The 16,182-nt window shown below is 32.7% G+C and overlaps 1 protein-coding gene across 1 annotated transcript in view; it reads left to right on the forward strand.

Annotated features, from left to right (window-relative positions):
- The window catches only part of LOC145683249 (uncharacterized), a 117,054-nt gene that overhangs the window by 66,705 nt on the left and 34,167 nt on the right, over positions 1–16,182 (forward strand). Inside the window, exon 6 of the mRNA XM_081754620.1 lies at positions 11,365–11,397. Coding sequence (XP_081610746.1) covers positions 11,365–11,397 — 33 coding nt within the window. The remainder of the gene's footprint in view (positions 1–11,364; positions 11,398–16,182) is intronic.

The raw sequence follows: 16,182 nt of genomic DNA on the forward strand, positions 1-16,182 counted from the left end.
TAAATCTAAGAAGTGAGATTCTTGTAGTTTATCACCTTCGATATAAACAGTTTCTTTATTATTCCAAGTGTTCTTTTCATCCTATTTTATTCTTCACATTTTTAGAGAATATTGTATTCCATTTTTCTTCATCACTAAGAGAGAATAAATATATATAATTTTTGCATTTCTTGACCCAAACTACATTCACGTTTCTCCAGGGTCGACACTCATGATCTCGATAATTGTCTATGATTCCAGTAAAAATAAAATAATTTTCTTGGCGTGTTCCATATCACTAACGGAATAGTAAACTTGATAATAAGAGGCAATAATGCAGATAAGAATACACGGTGTTGCAATAGAGAATGAAAGACACGTTGTAGAAAACAATGTAAGTGCCATATTGAAATTGTTTCACTTAACTCATTTTTAAATACTTTTGTTGGATTTTCAAACTTCGTTATATACTAGGTTGCATTTCTAAGCTATAGTATTTTCTATTTTGTCACGCTTGGTCACAATTTAATATCTTTTGTCTCTGCTATTACAGTAACTTTGTTTTTGGTATTTACTTGTACAGTGAGCCACATAAATTCCTGAGGTACAAAATCCGTTGGTTAGGCAACCATACTGACACCCGCTTCAAGATTAATTACGCCTGGTAGAGTAGCTAGAACAACAGCATGAACTTGCCCCCACTGGTGAAAAGAACAAATTAAAGAGTGTTTTTGTGCAGGAGTGAGGAGTGAGACAAAACGCTGGTTGACGAAGTGACAAAAGGAAGTCTTCGCACACTTGTACTCACAGTACACAGCATAGTACCAGAAAAAAAATTATACGGGCACCAGAGGCGCCGACGGGAAAATAACAGTCGGGTGACTTAAAAAATCTTATAATTAACTCAAACGAGGGACTATATATACAAGTTAATTTACTTCGAATGACTATGCATATATGCGTATCAAATAATATACGGACAGATTATGCGGTATATGTATGCTTATTTTTTAAAAAGTAAACACAAAGCCTTGTGCTGAGTTTTAAAACTATTAATAGTAGTCCTACCTGCAAATCAACTCAAGTATGAATTGATCATTCAGGGAAAAAAACAGCCCCTAATTAAAATTTTGGGGGCTAGCAGGGCCTGAGCTCCTAGCTTCCTGCGCCAGTGTTTGATACGTAATGTTACTTGAAAAGAAATTGTCTGGTTTCATTATTCGTTAAATTTCTTGAAAATGCTAAATATTTTATGCAGTAACTTATTTGTAAATATTAAAAATGAAAAATTCGATAATACTTAAACGAGTTGGAGAACTTATCCGTACGAAGCGTATTTCTCCTTACGTTGCAAATATTCGTGATTTGTTTCATATTTGTGCATATTTAAATATTGAGACACAAGGAGAAAAGAGGAGAATATAGTGTCAATAAACAACAATTTAAAAATTCACGAAATTAACGGTTAATATCAAATATAGAATCATTAACAGAATTAACTCCTTAACTCGTTTTGTCCATTCACTTTCTTCCTTTACTTTCAGGATATCATTTAGCAGCATCAATCTGTGTCTTGTAAATGAAACATTTTAAAAAGTGTAAACGGCGAAGGCGAGAATCGAACACGGAGTGCCGGATTACGAAACTTCAACGCTAATCACTCACCTAAAGTGTTACTTCTTCCGCCTCACTTAAATGAAGAGCCTTTTCTATTCGCTCAAAACAGTAGCTTGTTAATTGTCAGATTGATTTGCAAAACAAAAGAATATGGAAGTGAGGACACGGAGGGCATTATGTCATTGTATTCACTAAATTTTCAACATTACAGATTTTTTAAAAAACAAAATACAAAACTTACTTTTCTTCTCGTCTCGATTTCCATCTCCAAAGTAAGAAGAAAATTTGAATTAGTTAGCCTTGTCCCGTCTTGAATGTAAAATGTTAACTCTTGTCTCAATTTTGTTTGTTTTATTTCAGAAACGAGATGAGAATTTGATCTTCTCGTGAGCAACACTAAACAAAACCGATATATTCTTGACAAATGTTATATTTCTGGTTTAATGTTATGTCCTGAGCGATAAAAAGATCCTAACGTTTAATCTTCTATGAGATAAAAATTATTACTATTAGTTTATTATTATTATTACTATTATTATTCCTGAAGATTTGATAGTTCAATATTGAAACATCCGAGTATTCAAATATCTGAAGATAATAAAAAGTGTGTAGTCGCCGATCAATCACCACAAAAAATTCTCAAGTAAGAAAAAGTACTGGTCTTTCGTGGATCCGATCCGACTACCTTCAGATTACTGATCGAGCGCCTTGACCACTGAACTACGATCACTACGCAGCAGTTGATTCGTCTTTACTTTGTGTACGAGTATAGTACACGCACCGTATTTGATTCAAAATAAAGGAGTTTTGTATTTTGTTTTTAAAAAATCTGTAATAATAATTTAGTGAATACAGTGATATAGTGTCCTCTGAAATCTCAATTACATGTTCTTGTGTTTTACAAATCAATCTGACCATTAACAAGCTACTGTTTTGAGCGAATAGAAAAACCTCTTCATTTAAGCGAGCCGGAAGAAGTAGTACTTTAGCTGAGTGGTTAGCGTTGTAGTTTCGTAAACCGGCACTCCGTGTTCGATTCTAGCCTTCGCTGTTTACACTTTTTAAAATGTTTCATTTACAAGACACAGATGGATGCTGCTAAATAAAAGATAATCTCCAGTGGAGAAATTCAGTGATGATGTCATTCTGAAAATAAAGGAAGAAAATGAATGGAGATATCGAGTTGCGGTGTTAGTTCTGTTAATGGTTTTATATTTGATATTAACCGTTAATTTCGTACGTTTTTAAATTGTTGTTTATTGACACTATATTCTCCTCTTTTCTCTTTGTGTCTCAATGTTTAAATGTGCACAAATATTAAACAAATCACGAACCCTCACTTATATTTGCAACCTGAGGGAAAATATGCTTAGTACGGATAAATTCTCCAACTCGTTTAAGTGTTATCGAATTTTCCATTTTTCATATTTACAAATAAATTACTGCATAACAATATTTAGCATTTTCAAGTCATTTAACAAATAATGAAATCAGTCAAGTTCTTTTGAAGTAACACTACGTATCAATAAGTGGCACAGGAAAGTAGGAGCTCAGGTCCTGTTAGACCCCCAAAATTTTAATTAGGGGCTGGTTCTTCCCCTGAATGATCAATCCATACTTTAATTGATTTGTAGGTAGGACTACTGTTAATAGTTTTAAAAATCAGCGCAAGGCTTTGTGTTAACTTGAAAAAATAATAATATACCGCATAATCTATCAGTAAATTATTTGATACACATATATGTATAGTCATTTGAAGTAAGTCAACTCGTTTGTATAATCTCTCATTTGAGTTAATTATAAAATTAATTAAGTCTCTTTGGCGGCTCTGGTGTCCGTATATTTTTTTTTGATACTATGCTGTGTACTGTGAGTACAAGTATGCGAAGACTCTCTTTTGTCATTTTGTCAGCAAGCGTTTTGCCTCTCTCCTGCACAAAACACTCTTTACAATTTGTTCTTTTAACAGGTGGGTGCAACTTCATGTTGCTCTTCTGTCTGCTCCACCCGGCATAATTATACTTGTAGCGGGCCTGAGTTGGGTTGCCTAACTCACGGATTTTGTTCCTCAAGAATTTATGTGGCCCACTGTACATTGTTTCCTTGAGCGAGTCTTAAATTTACCATGTGAACTCAATTTCCTTTGTTCGCAATATATCGAAGCGTCCTCTTGTATCAGTTTAAATTCTTTTTCTGTTTCTTTATTAAGGGTGCATTGAATTTTATTACATTATAACAGCACTCGGAAATACTACGAATCACTGAAGAGTCAGTATTTACAACTATAGCTTCGTATAACTTAGGATTTGCTTTCCACAGCACACGAAGAAGATCGCTGTGTTTTACTCTTGGAACATACTGATACAATGAAGAAACACCATTTGAAACTAGCATTATAAACACATTTTGAACGTCTTCTTCTTTCTCTTCTTATGTTTTTATTTCATTGGAACAGAAACATAATGGTAAACATAATCAGTTTCATACGGATACAAATTTCATGTTTTGTATCCTGTTTTAAATCATAAATATATACTTATGTGGTGACTCTGTTACGTCATTGAAACTTTCTTGAAGAAATTTTGGATTTTCAGGAAATAGTTGATAACTCATATGTTTACTTTGTGATTTATTCCTTGGATTTTAAAAAAAATATACAAAGCACAAATTAGAACAATTTAAACTCATATCTCCAGTTCCTTCTCTCTGATTAAATATGTTTTGTGTAATAAATATTACACTAAAATTTCTGTGATGTGAAGCTTTTGTAAGGAAGTAAATAATATTACTGTTCACTTCACACATTTGATTGCCAATAAAAATAAGATGAGATCCATTTTCAGGTAAAAATCTTTTGTTTGAGGTAATCCTCCAAAACATTGTACTTTGATTGGAGTTCCCTTGTATGCATTTGGCCACTCTCTGTAATACCAATAAATATTACGAAGTGATGTATTAATCATGCGTGATAAATTGGAAAGTAATCGTTTAGAATGCAAATTTCGCTTAACCCACTTTTTCCAGTAAGAATACATGAAAATAGAATGAAGGCCTTATCCATGTTATTGATTATGATGACTATGTCTTTTAATGTTGTATTTATTTAGCACTTTACATTTCTCTTTTTCTTTTACTTGATGGACAGTATACACATGGTACAGTGTATTCAAATTTTGGATTCTGCACTGGCTTCTTGGGCAAATTCCTCCATAAGTTGCTAAGTCCACCTTTACTGCTTTATGGAGATTTATCACCTCTTTGTCTTCTGCATATTTACCTTGATGTTGATCTATTTTACGCATTTGTTCGTTTTTACCTTCATTCCCTTTTATTCGTTCCGCAACTACACAATAGCTTGTGAAAACACATCGTATCGTTGTTTTTGATGTGAACAATTTCACCTGTAACTCGACACATCCATTAATATCCAATATCCCTTGTTTCGTCAACCACATCATCAATAATAGAAATATTATTAAAATATAAACCAAGAGAAGAAAAAGAGGATGAATTTGAAGCCTACATAGACTTGAAAGAAATTGAAACGCGAGTGGATGATATACAATCTTATAAACCGTGATTAATACAAGTAGGTTGTAGAAATACTGAGGACAGTAATAATGCATGTAATAAAAGATTTTAGGTAATAGAAGAAATAAGAAAACTGTACAAAAGCGGAAACCATTCCAGTCTCGAACCTCATCTATATTCAAAATTTCATTGAGATCGGTCAATTGATTCAAGAAGGGCGAAGTCAAAGACGTAGCCATTTTCAATGTTATCTAATAAATAATACTGAATGTAAACTCGAAATGAGTACATTTAACTTTAAGTCTATACGTTAATATTACATGTTACCTTTTTCACACAAAGTACGACTAACATCTTCTCTATCAATTAGCAATACACTCATGTAGATATTATATGGTAAAAAAAATTGTATATCAAATTGTTGCATTAGAACCATTGGTACGTAACTCCAAGAATGGAATTTTTGTTTGCTTGAATTTTGAACATAATTCTGAAAGCCAGATTTGGTGGTATTTGAATTTTATTGAAGTTGATTTGGTCATTGACTTGTCTGCTATGCAATAATTTGTTTACTATCTTATTAAAACAAGTTTTGTTTAAAAATAAACTTTTCCTCTCTCTCTTGTAAACTTAGGAAAATGGAGTTACGTACCTCTGGTTCTCATATGACGATATTATTTACTATTATTTGAGAATATTACCAAGTGCTCTAGTTAAAATTCTCGTGCTTCCTCGTTGTAACTATTTACTAGGGATAAGCTATTTTCTTTTAAACTTCTGAACATCCGACTTCATGAGACTTTTGATAAGAAAATTGCATTCAATTTAAAGAATTTTAGATACTATATTTCTCAGGAAAGGTTGAATGTAAATAACTCCAATGTGCCAAGAACTCCAGAAATTTGATTAACTTCCATTAAGGACAAAGGTTGTGAGAGTGATATTCGTAAAATGGCAACCTCATCTCACGCAAATAAGATTCTCTACTCTTATGAAGGACGTGAATAAATATTTCCAATTAATCTTAGATATTACAGAACGGAAAGCAGATATTGGTTTGTAACTATGGAACTTAAGTTGGTTTTAAAGTAATTTCCCACTGAGAGCATTTTTGGTGAAATTTTAATTGATTTTGAAGATATGCGGGAATTTATTATCAAACTAACGCATACATTCCGCTAATATTAAGTTTCGGTGAAGATTCTGCTAGTTAAAGCGATTAAAGCAACTGGTATATAAGTTTATATCCTCCTATTTGACAACTCCGAATGATCAATCGTGGAGATGTTTACCTTAATAGGACGTCTATGAATTTCCTGTGAATCTTTCCAAACCTTTTTCTCTCTCAATTTTCATTGCTTCGTTCACTTGTTTTTCTTATCACTCTTTATGAATCTACAGGGTAAGTAAGAATTGGTATAATGCTGAATGTATGGACAACTCCAAAAGGGCATTACCACTTGCAATTCTCCCTTTCCTGCAATAGTAGGCAATCCAATCCACTTGGTCGTTGTGTTGGTTGAGAGTTAGAAAGGCGTTGGACCAAACCTGAATTTCGTGAGAAGTATATCAGTGGGGTAAACTGCAAATAAGAGAATAAAATAAATTGTTAAGAATAACGGTTTTCTTAACGTGAAGGCAACGGATGACATAAAAAGTTACCAAATAATCGTATTTAAGTAGTGTAAACAAGATGAATGGTAAGAAATAGACATAAGTGGAAACAGTTTCTCTCCTTTCCCCCAAAAATTAACCTCGCAAGAACAGAAAAAGGCTACGTAATTTAAAATTTTAATAAAAAAGCGTAACAGTACAAAAACAAAAATCGGCACGAAACGGAAAGAGAGAACATATTTAGATTTTGACAAACCCAGAATAAGGGACACCAATGGCGTAGCAAATTTGATTACCTCCCATGCAAGATAACGAGAGGGACCCCTAGTTGTAAACTCAATTGTTATAATAATAATAATAATAATAATAATAATAATAATAATAATAATAATAATAATAATAATAATAATAAAACTCTTTTCCTTTTCAAAATCTCTGACTCTTCCTAAGCGCATGTCTGCATATAGCAGTCATCTGTGCTCTTTTTGTCAATGAGTGGTCTCAAGGGCCAAAAAGGATGGAAATCTCCGAGAAACAGGACCAAAAGCTTTTTAATGATAAATTCTAGGTAAAAGTTCGAAACACTTGGTTTTGACATTTGCTTTCTTGTTTCTTTTATTTCGGGAACTGAAAAGTTCTGTCGGCTAAGAAAGTACTTTATATAAATATTGCAAATTTGCAAGTAGATTTATTTACATTGCAATTTGTGGAAATAAAGAAGTTGTCATTAGAAGACATTATTTTGAAAATTAAGTGTTATTTCGTAATATTATGGTAAAAATTAAGATTTATTTTTTCATTCATTTCAAGTTTTACGGAGTGCCTATATATCGCCCCCCGAATATCAATATCGAAAATTTAGGATATTGATATATCGATGTCGATATGTTTGCGATATCTAATGTTGGTATATGTCAATATCAACGATAACGATAAATCGACATATCGCACAGGCCTTGATTCGAGAAATGATGATTGAAAGATACTGGAATAAGCAGTCAAAATCTAAATATGTTCTTCCAGTTTCGCACCAAAGATTGAGGGACAAAGGGATGAACCCGAACAAAATTTTAACACCAAAAGATTTGTTAATATAAAAGTAGTTAAACTTCCTCACACATCCATGGATACCCTATTTTCATTCCTCAGAGCATTTCTTCATTCTTGTATGTAGTTATTCATTTCGTGGACATTAGGATATCCTTTGGCTGTGTTGGTCACTCTTACTTCGTGAAACGGAAGATCTGAAAAGGAAACTAAAGGGTCTTTTCGTAACAAGGTTTTTAATTATATAATTTTGTCAAAAACATTATCTAGTTAATAGAAAACTATTACTGTAATTTACCTTTAATTTTGTTTCTGATGTCATCACAAATCAGCGACAGTACACATACTTTATTTACATAGTGTAGCAATATTCCATAATTTTTCCCAACTATGCAAACCGGAAGATGAAATTCCTCTGATATTAAAGTGGAATGTTCTAGAAAATAATCATAATCCATTGTCCTTATTTCAATCAGTAGTTTTGTCGTACTCTAAGCTGCAAGACTAATAAAACCTGAAATTTGAGATTTCATTCTTTTATTCTCTCACACTAAAAGACTTCTGCATTTAGTGAGATTGACATATTTTTTAAAAATATAAATCCCCTATCCCGGACTAAAATTCTGGCTACCGCAGATTCGATGTAATTGGTACCCGAAAGTGTAAATATCAAATCTCAGAAATTTGTTAAAAGGGATTTTACATTTCATGCTGTTAATTCTTCGTTACAAAAACACTTCTTGTTGCCTCTATTCATGTCGAATTACTGAACTTATACATTTAAAATTATCGAAAATGAATAATTATTTTTAAACATAGAAATTCATAACAGTTAAGTAAAATGCGTTATACATGCACAGAAGTAGAAAGGTAAGGGAAATCTTGTTTATTTGTTGACACGTGCAAACTGAACGTGAGTAATAAATGTTTATTCACCCATATTCTTGTGCGCCATTACTGATCCTGCTTTCTGAAGAAGGGATAGGCAAGTTGGATTGAGTTTTATTTGAAACATGACTCGAAAAAGTTTCTACAACTTAAGTTGAGTCCACTTAAAACGAAGCAAATTCTGTGTGTTTTATGTACTCTGGAAGAATGTCAGGCAAAAGAGTACGAAGGATCATACAGGATTTTAATGCTCACTACACTCCAATTATGATTTCTATACCATTAATAATAATAATAATAATAATAATAATAATAATAATAATAATAATAATAATAATAATAACTATTATTATTATTATTATTATTATTATTATTATTATTATTACTATTATTATAACAATTGTGTTTACAACTATGGTTCTTTCCCTTTATCTTGCATGGGAGTTCCGGAAGTCTGCTATGCCACTCGTGTCCCTTATTCTGTGTTTGTCTTTGGTTCCGTTTTGTGTGGATGTTTCTTTTTCTACTGTTAGACTATTATATTAAACCTGTACTTTATGTCACTTTTTTTCTTTTTCTACGAGATTCTTCTTTCTTCTGGAGAAAGGAGAGAAATGCTTTCCTCTGATATCTATTTCTTACCGTTCATCTTCTTTGAACTCATTAAGTAAGATTATTTTGTAACTTTTTATGTCATCCATTGTCTTCACAATAATAAAATCGTCATTCTTAACATTTTATTTTATTCTCTCATTTGCAGTTTGCCACACTGATATATTTGTAATGCACTTTTGGAGTCGTGTATACATCTTTTCGTCAACACATTCAGTATATGTTATAAATATTAGTAATTTCCAGTAACAGATTATTCTTTATTGTGTTACATTTACTCTACAAGCGATTGACAGACAATAACAGATTTCTGACGGAAAATTGGACTGACAAGGACAGATGGTCACTACAATATTTAGTCGACACAACGATTGAAAGATACACCCATTTCCTGTACGTAAGAAGTAATATGCAGTTGAATACGACGGTAGGGTAGTAGCATATAGGTCAGAAATCACGAAAACTAACTCCAGTTGTGTTTGAACAATTGTCACTGAACTGTGGAACGGTAGAGATATTCTTAATTCTGCAAAGTATCATGTTTCACCTTGTGGAAGGATATTGGACGAGCATCGATATGATTCAGTTTTTTAGTAGGAATGACGGCTCATTCCACCTGGTATTCTGCATACATTGAGGGAGAGCAATCCTGACAAAGTGGAAGCTGTAATACTAGTAGTATATGGAACCATAGGGTTCTAACACATATCACGACCTCTCACAAATATAAGAGGTACCCAATTACTAGTTACAATATAATGAGTAACATAATATCGTAACACCTGAAATTTTGATGATCTCTTGTCCATTCTTCTACTATTTTTTTCTTTATTCCAGCCCTTCTAGAAGCCAAGTCCGGAAATGTGTACATCAAAGACGAGTTGTTAGCTAGAATGCTAACCAGTTTCATGTTTATAGATAGGTAGATGGATAAATATAGAAAGATTATATATATATATATATATATATATATATATATATATATATATATATATATATATATATATATATATATGTGTGTGTGTGTGTGTGTGTGTGTGTGTGTGTGTGTGTGAAACAATGCAAACTGTTTACGTATGAATTTCTTTAAAGATTCAACTGTCATTCTCAATCAAACATGCTGTTGACCAAATGTCATGTTGATCAACTGTCTTAGACGACTAAATGTAGTGTCGACTAAATATCCTCATCGCTCACTGTCCTATGAACCAATTGTCCTTATCGACCAACCGTCTTTGTCGACCAACTGTATGTATACCTAGAATCTGAGTATAATCTTCCTACAGTGTTGCGCTGCCAACCACTGTATTTGAATTGTCATGTGAGCAGGCTGTAATTTGGAATATCAGAAATTCAGGTAAGCTCTAATGCTGAAGTTGAGAGTAACTCCCATTTCAGTTGGTTTATGTTTACCGTAATCTTGTATTTGTTTTCCATGATATCTTAGAGAATACTTGATAGCTTTATATGTAAAAATGAATCAAAAGAGATGGAAAATTAACAAACGTTCCCTAAACACAAACATAAAATCAGAATATCTATTACTGTATATTAAAATCGTTTCTTTGGTTCAACATGTGACCTTACTGTTTATTCCTCGCACATCTGCTCACTTTTGGTGCAGAAATTACCTAAATACTTTTGTAGCTAATTACAAGGATGTTTTTTTAAATACTAAATTAAGCACTTAATATACTTGCACTATGCATTTCCTATTCTTCAGAACTGGGAACTTCGCGTCAGGTAGTTTCATCATAGTAACCAACGAATAACGGATACTCGTTCTGAGAAGAATGCCACTACAAACAAACCCGAGGAATTCAGCTTAATAGGTTCTTAACAGAGGTTAATGTTGTTTACTTATCCTTTACAAAACTCGAGATAGAGATGTCCTGATTTTTAACGGGGTTATACGAACGTCAGCTCTTTTGTTGTCAGAATAAATGATGCATTGTTTTTCACTTTATATTTGAGAAACAGCCATCCTAAACATATGTAGTCACTAAAACAGGTAATACTTTTGTAGATTTATCGCTTACAAGTGAATTTGATTTAGCATATTTTTCTGTCTTTTAGGTTTCTACTCTCCACTAGAGCGTATCAAGATTAGTGAGTATTTTAAAATTTATCTTATTTTAATATGGAAATAAATTTAACTTTATACTGCAAAGTCATTAAAAGAACGGATCTAAACGAGACCGAAATGACGTGTTAACAGATTATAATTATTGATTTACTAAAATCGACACCAGATATTTAAGTCAACGAGTGGGGAAAATGTTTAGTGATGACTATAGACAGATTGGGCCTTATTCAGAGTTGTTTTGACGTATGATTAGCGTCATACTAAAGGCCTGACTACTGCAGGAAGGATATGTTAGTCAAACTCTTTAATATAGCAGTAATCACGGTTCAGAACGTCTCTGTATAAGGCTCATAATCTATAAACTAATCAGACGGTTTTAAGAAAGCTTTCTTTAAAGCAACATAATTTCTGTGTGTTCCTTGTAAGCTGGTTTGCATTGTTAATAGTACTTACTTTTGCAATTGATTTAGATGATTTTAATATATAAAATTGTACAATTGGAAGACACTGTCTCAAGCGATAGATAAAAGACTGAAGGGGAACTAAGAAAGAGGTAGTGAGTTTAGAATTACGTGTTAAGACTGATTATTATTATTTGTACGTGGAAATCAAAAATTAGGAATAAGTTATCTGAAACAATACATATAACTGTAATGGAGACCCGGAAACTACTTCACGCAATACCACATAACAGTCATTTTTAAAGTCTGTATTATGTAGCAGTGACAATATATTATGAATTATAAGTAGCATTGTGATCGCGATACTATGGCACTAGTAACAAGATTGTCATCTAATGATAGTGTACTATTTATTGGTATAAGTAAGTGAGTGAAGAATGTATAACAATGTAATCCTATAAAATCCGTATTGACAGAATAGACAAGCTAATAATAGTCAGAAATAGTGAATAGTTTCTCTATTAATATCGTGAAGCAACAATTGAAATGATAATCACTTCTATCTACCAGAAGTTTGGTAGAAAATGAGTAATATGGTGTTGGAACATTAATAATAAATTGAATATTGTGGAGTGATAAAGAAAAAGCGAGACTCCTAGCAGCACATTAGTTACATATTGTGTAAGATATTAGTTGCGTAGTCGATAAGTCCTCGAGTTACGTAAATTTATAGCTAAGAGTTTCTTTGTAAGTCAAAATCATGACTTAATATTTGTCCCCAATACATTCTCAACAGTATAAAAAACCCATAAGATACTGCTTAATATTACTCCAACGTAAGAACTTAATTACAAATAAAGCTTTGTAAATGGGGTTAAATTCTTGCAACGTCGATGCTAAAAGAATTAATTAGTAAGAGTTTAACAGCAGAAAATTACATCATTTGTTCGTTTCTCACTCAATTGATGTGCCTCACAGAATGAAGTTAGAGTTTTAATATAGTTCTTACTTGAGATATAAGTAGTCGCAAATATTGATCATATCGGATAATTACTACATAAGTATGAAAGTACACTTAACGAAAGAACGGTCTGAAATTGATATTTGCCGGAGATGAAACTGAAAAATATTTTTCTTCAATGTAGTTAAAATTATATGTAGCCCAAAACATATTGTCTCATTCATCAAATAGTTTACAACTAAAATCTACTCACTTTTACATTTGTCTCGTAGGAGGTGTGTTGGCAATTGAGTTTGATAAGAAATGCTAAGTCTAACAGTTTAAGTAAAAGATACGACAAACGTCGGCAGGTAGCAAGTCTACATTCTTCCACAGTTGAGCCTATTGTGTGTGCTGCTAAAGATAATAACGTTGATGTATCAAGTGACAAGAAAAGAATACTTCCTGCACCAGAAACCATGAATATTCTCGCGTAGATCTTCCACTCCCATTAACAACCTAAAATGATAATTTCACTAACTACTTTTATGTCTCATTCTTACGACTATATTTTAAAATAATGCTTAAAACTGTATTATTAGAGTTATTAGGCCTTATACAGAGTCATTTTGACGTATGGTTAGCGTCATACTTAATACCTGACTACTACAGGAAACATATGTTAGTCGAACTCTTTAGTATGGCACTAATCACGGGTCAGAACGACTCTGCATAAGGCCCATTACGTCTAGAAGGCTCAGGTAGATATGCCATATAGTCAGAACGAAATAAGGTAGGAACATTACAAAAATTTTAACTGGAAATCCAGTCGGAAAATAACAAGTAGAAACAGCTACACGCAGATGGTAGAACAATATTGAGATGGATCTCTCGGAAATAGGAACAACACAAAGTAGTAACTGAATTGAGCTGACTATGGACAGAAGTCAATGGTGAGCTATCGAGAACATGGCATTAAACCTCCGGGGCTCCTAGCAAATAGAGTTATTTCATAATACGAGCATGCTGCAAGAGAAAGTGATTCGTTGTAAGCATTAGTACTAGTCTGTTGAACGAAGCAGTGGATGAAGGCAGCGCCTTTTAAGTATTGACTTGAGTTGAGTTGATTTTAGTTTAGCGTCCCTTTCAGCAGCGACGCTATATGAGACGTGGACCTACTGATTAACGTGGAATCCGAACCATAAGAGCTTCCGCCGGGAATCAAAGCCTGTTAAGTATTGTATGAAAATCTTGCACTAAAACAAAGTTCATTAAATTATGTTCACTTGTTCCATACTGCATAATTATGGTGTGATATGAATTCAGACAAATACGCAATAATAAATATAAATGTATCGAAATTTCTACTTGCATACAAATGCAATTTTACTGAAGTTAATTTATTATGAGTGCTTTCGCGTGCTCATAATGTTTATCATTTGTCACATATTGACAGACTATTCTAGTAGGATGGAACGAAAAAAATAACATTCATCCAATGACGTAGCATTAGATGTCAAAAGCTGTGTATTTACCAGTATAAGACTCCTGATTTTCTCCACAATTTTAAGGCTTCATTTCCCACAAAACTCTTAAATATTTCAATCATTGTAATAAAGTTTAAAATTAATAGAAAACAGACAAATTTTAAAGGCTGTCAATTTAACGAATGAAATTGCAGTACTTCCAGGGAGTTTTGTATTGACCTGTAAGACATCAGTGATTTTTTCATATTTTCGAACTTCAGCTTGTTCCTAGCAGGGGCCTTATAATATTTTAATATTATCGTAAATTTGAAAATTATATTACTTTATATTTAGATAATGTTACAAGGTAGCAGTACTACAAAGAACAGCTTTATTCAAGAATAATTAGTCGTTTGGATTAATGTTTAGTGTCGTTTTCAGCATCGAAGCAATATGGGACGTGACTCTTCCAACTTACGATAAGTGCAAACCACATAAGTTCCTACTGGGAATCGAACCCGGATCTCGATAACCATATAGCCGATTACCTTTGGAAAAATTGATGCTTGGACTTTACATGCATGGACAAATGTTCTTTTTATCTTATACAAAGAAAATATCTCATAGCTCCGGTATGAATTTAATACATGTTTCAAAAAGCTGAAACTTCGTTCTTCATGTTTTACGTCTAGTTCCAGTTCTTAATTTGGTGTTTTCATTCATGACCTTTCAGAATTGTATCAATGAAAACAATCCCCCATGCGCATATTAAATCATGATCCGTGAAATATATTGTTGTTTAAAACAATGTTATATAGTTAGTAATTTCAGCTACCTGCTATTAAAACGTCAGATTTGTTTATTGCAATTCGAAATATTTGTTGTGTTCAGTGCAAAGTAGTTTCTGTAATCTAAGATATCAGCTTCGGCTTCGATTGAAAACTCTTCAAGGTTTACTTACTTTAATTCGTTGTTCTGAACTCTCCCATGGCTCAAACAAGAATTTAAGTGAAATGTTCTATTACTAGCAATCCTTACAACCTCAGTGCTAATGTTTTGGTACAAGAGGTGTAATGTGGTATTGTAATTACATTAGGTTTCAGAATGAAAGTAAATTCCAATACAAACACGAGGCCTTTTTTTTAACCAATTAGAGGGTTAAGAGACCAATGATAATTTGTCGTACTTATTCTCAAACCAATCAGCAACTCAAGAAAAGAGCTATAATAAAAAACGATCTGATTATGAAAGATGCACGAACTGTCAATTGTGAACGCAACAAATGCGCGACCAATTGAGAATCGTCGTCGATGTCTTCGAAACCAGATACTTAGATAAATATTACAATTCGAGACATTTAATTTGATGATCGGAAAAAACAAAAGTTTGCTATCCTGGTATGTACAAGATGAGAGATGCAAAGTAGAAGAAACCCTTGATTCAGGAACTTGCAATTGTGTACCTTCAGCATGCGTCACCAACATCTGTTTCAGCATCAGTATCGTAGAAGCTATATGAGAAATTCCGACTGAAAAAAAAATTATAGTCACAATTAAACTTGTAGCAATTGGATGCGACTTGGTGACGGGTTTAAAGAATTTTTAGGAATTAGCTATAGATAAGCGTTTAGTCAACAGTTAGATTTGTTACTGCGATGAAAAAGAAGAATGACAAGGCCCTTGGCTATAGATTAAGTAAGATATATATATATATATATATATATATGGAAATCTGTTTTCAGTTACATGTTTACCAAAATTGGCGACAAGAAATAAATTCATTTCGAATTTTAGATAGGTCAATTATCTCTAACTTTCTAATCAAAATACAATCTGCTGATGACTGAATACAACTTAAGGAAATAGTGTCTAAACGTATGCTGCCTTATGCAGAGTCGTTTTGACGTTATGATTAGCGTCATACTAAAAACCTGACTACTGCAGAGAACATATGTTAGTCGAACTCTTTAGTATGCTACTAATCACACATCAAAACGTCTCT

Source organism: Thermobia domestica, chromosome 4 (assembly GCF_964235325.1).
Source record: "Thermobia domestica chromosome 4, izTheDome1.hap1.1, whole genome shotgun sequence".
NCBI classification, from domain to species: domain Eukaryota; kingdom Metazoa; phylum Arthropoda; class Insecta; order Zygentoma; family Lepismatidae; genus Thermobia; species Thermobia domestica.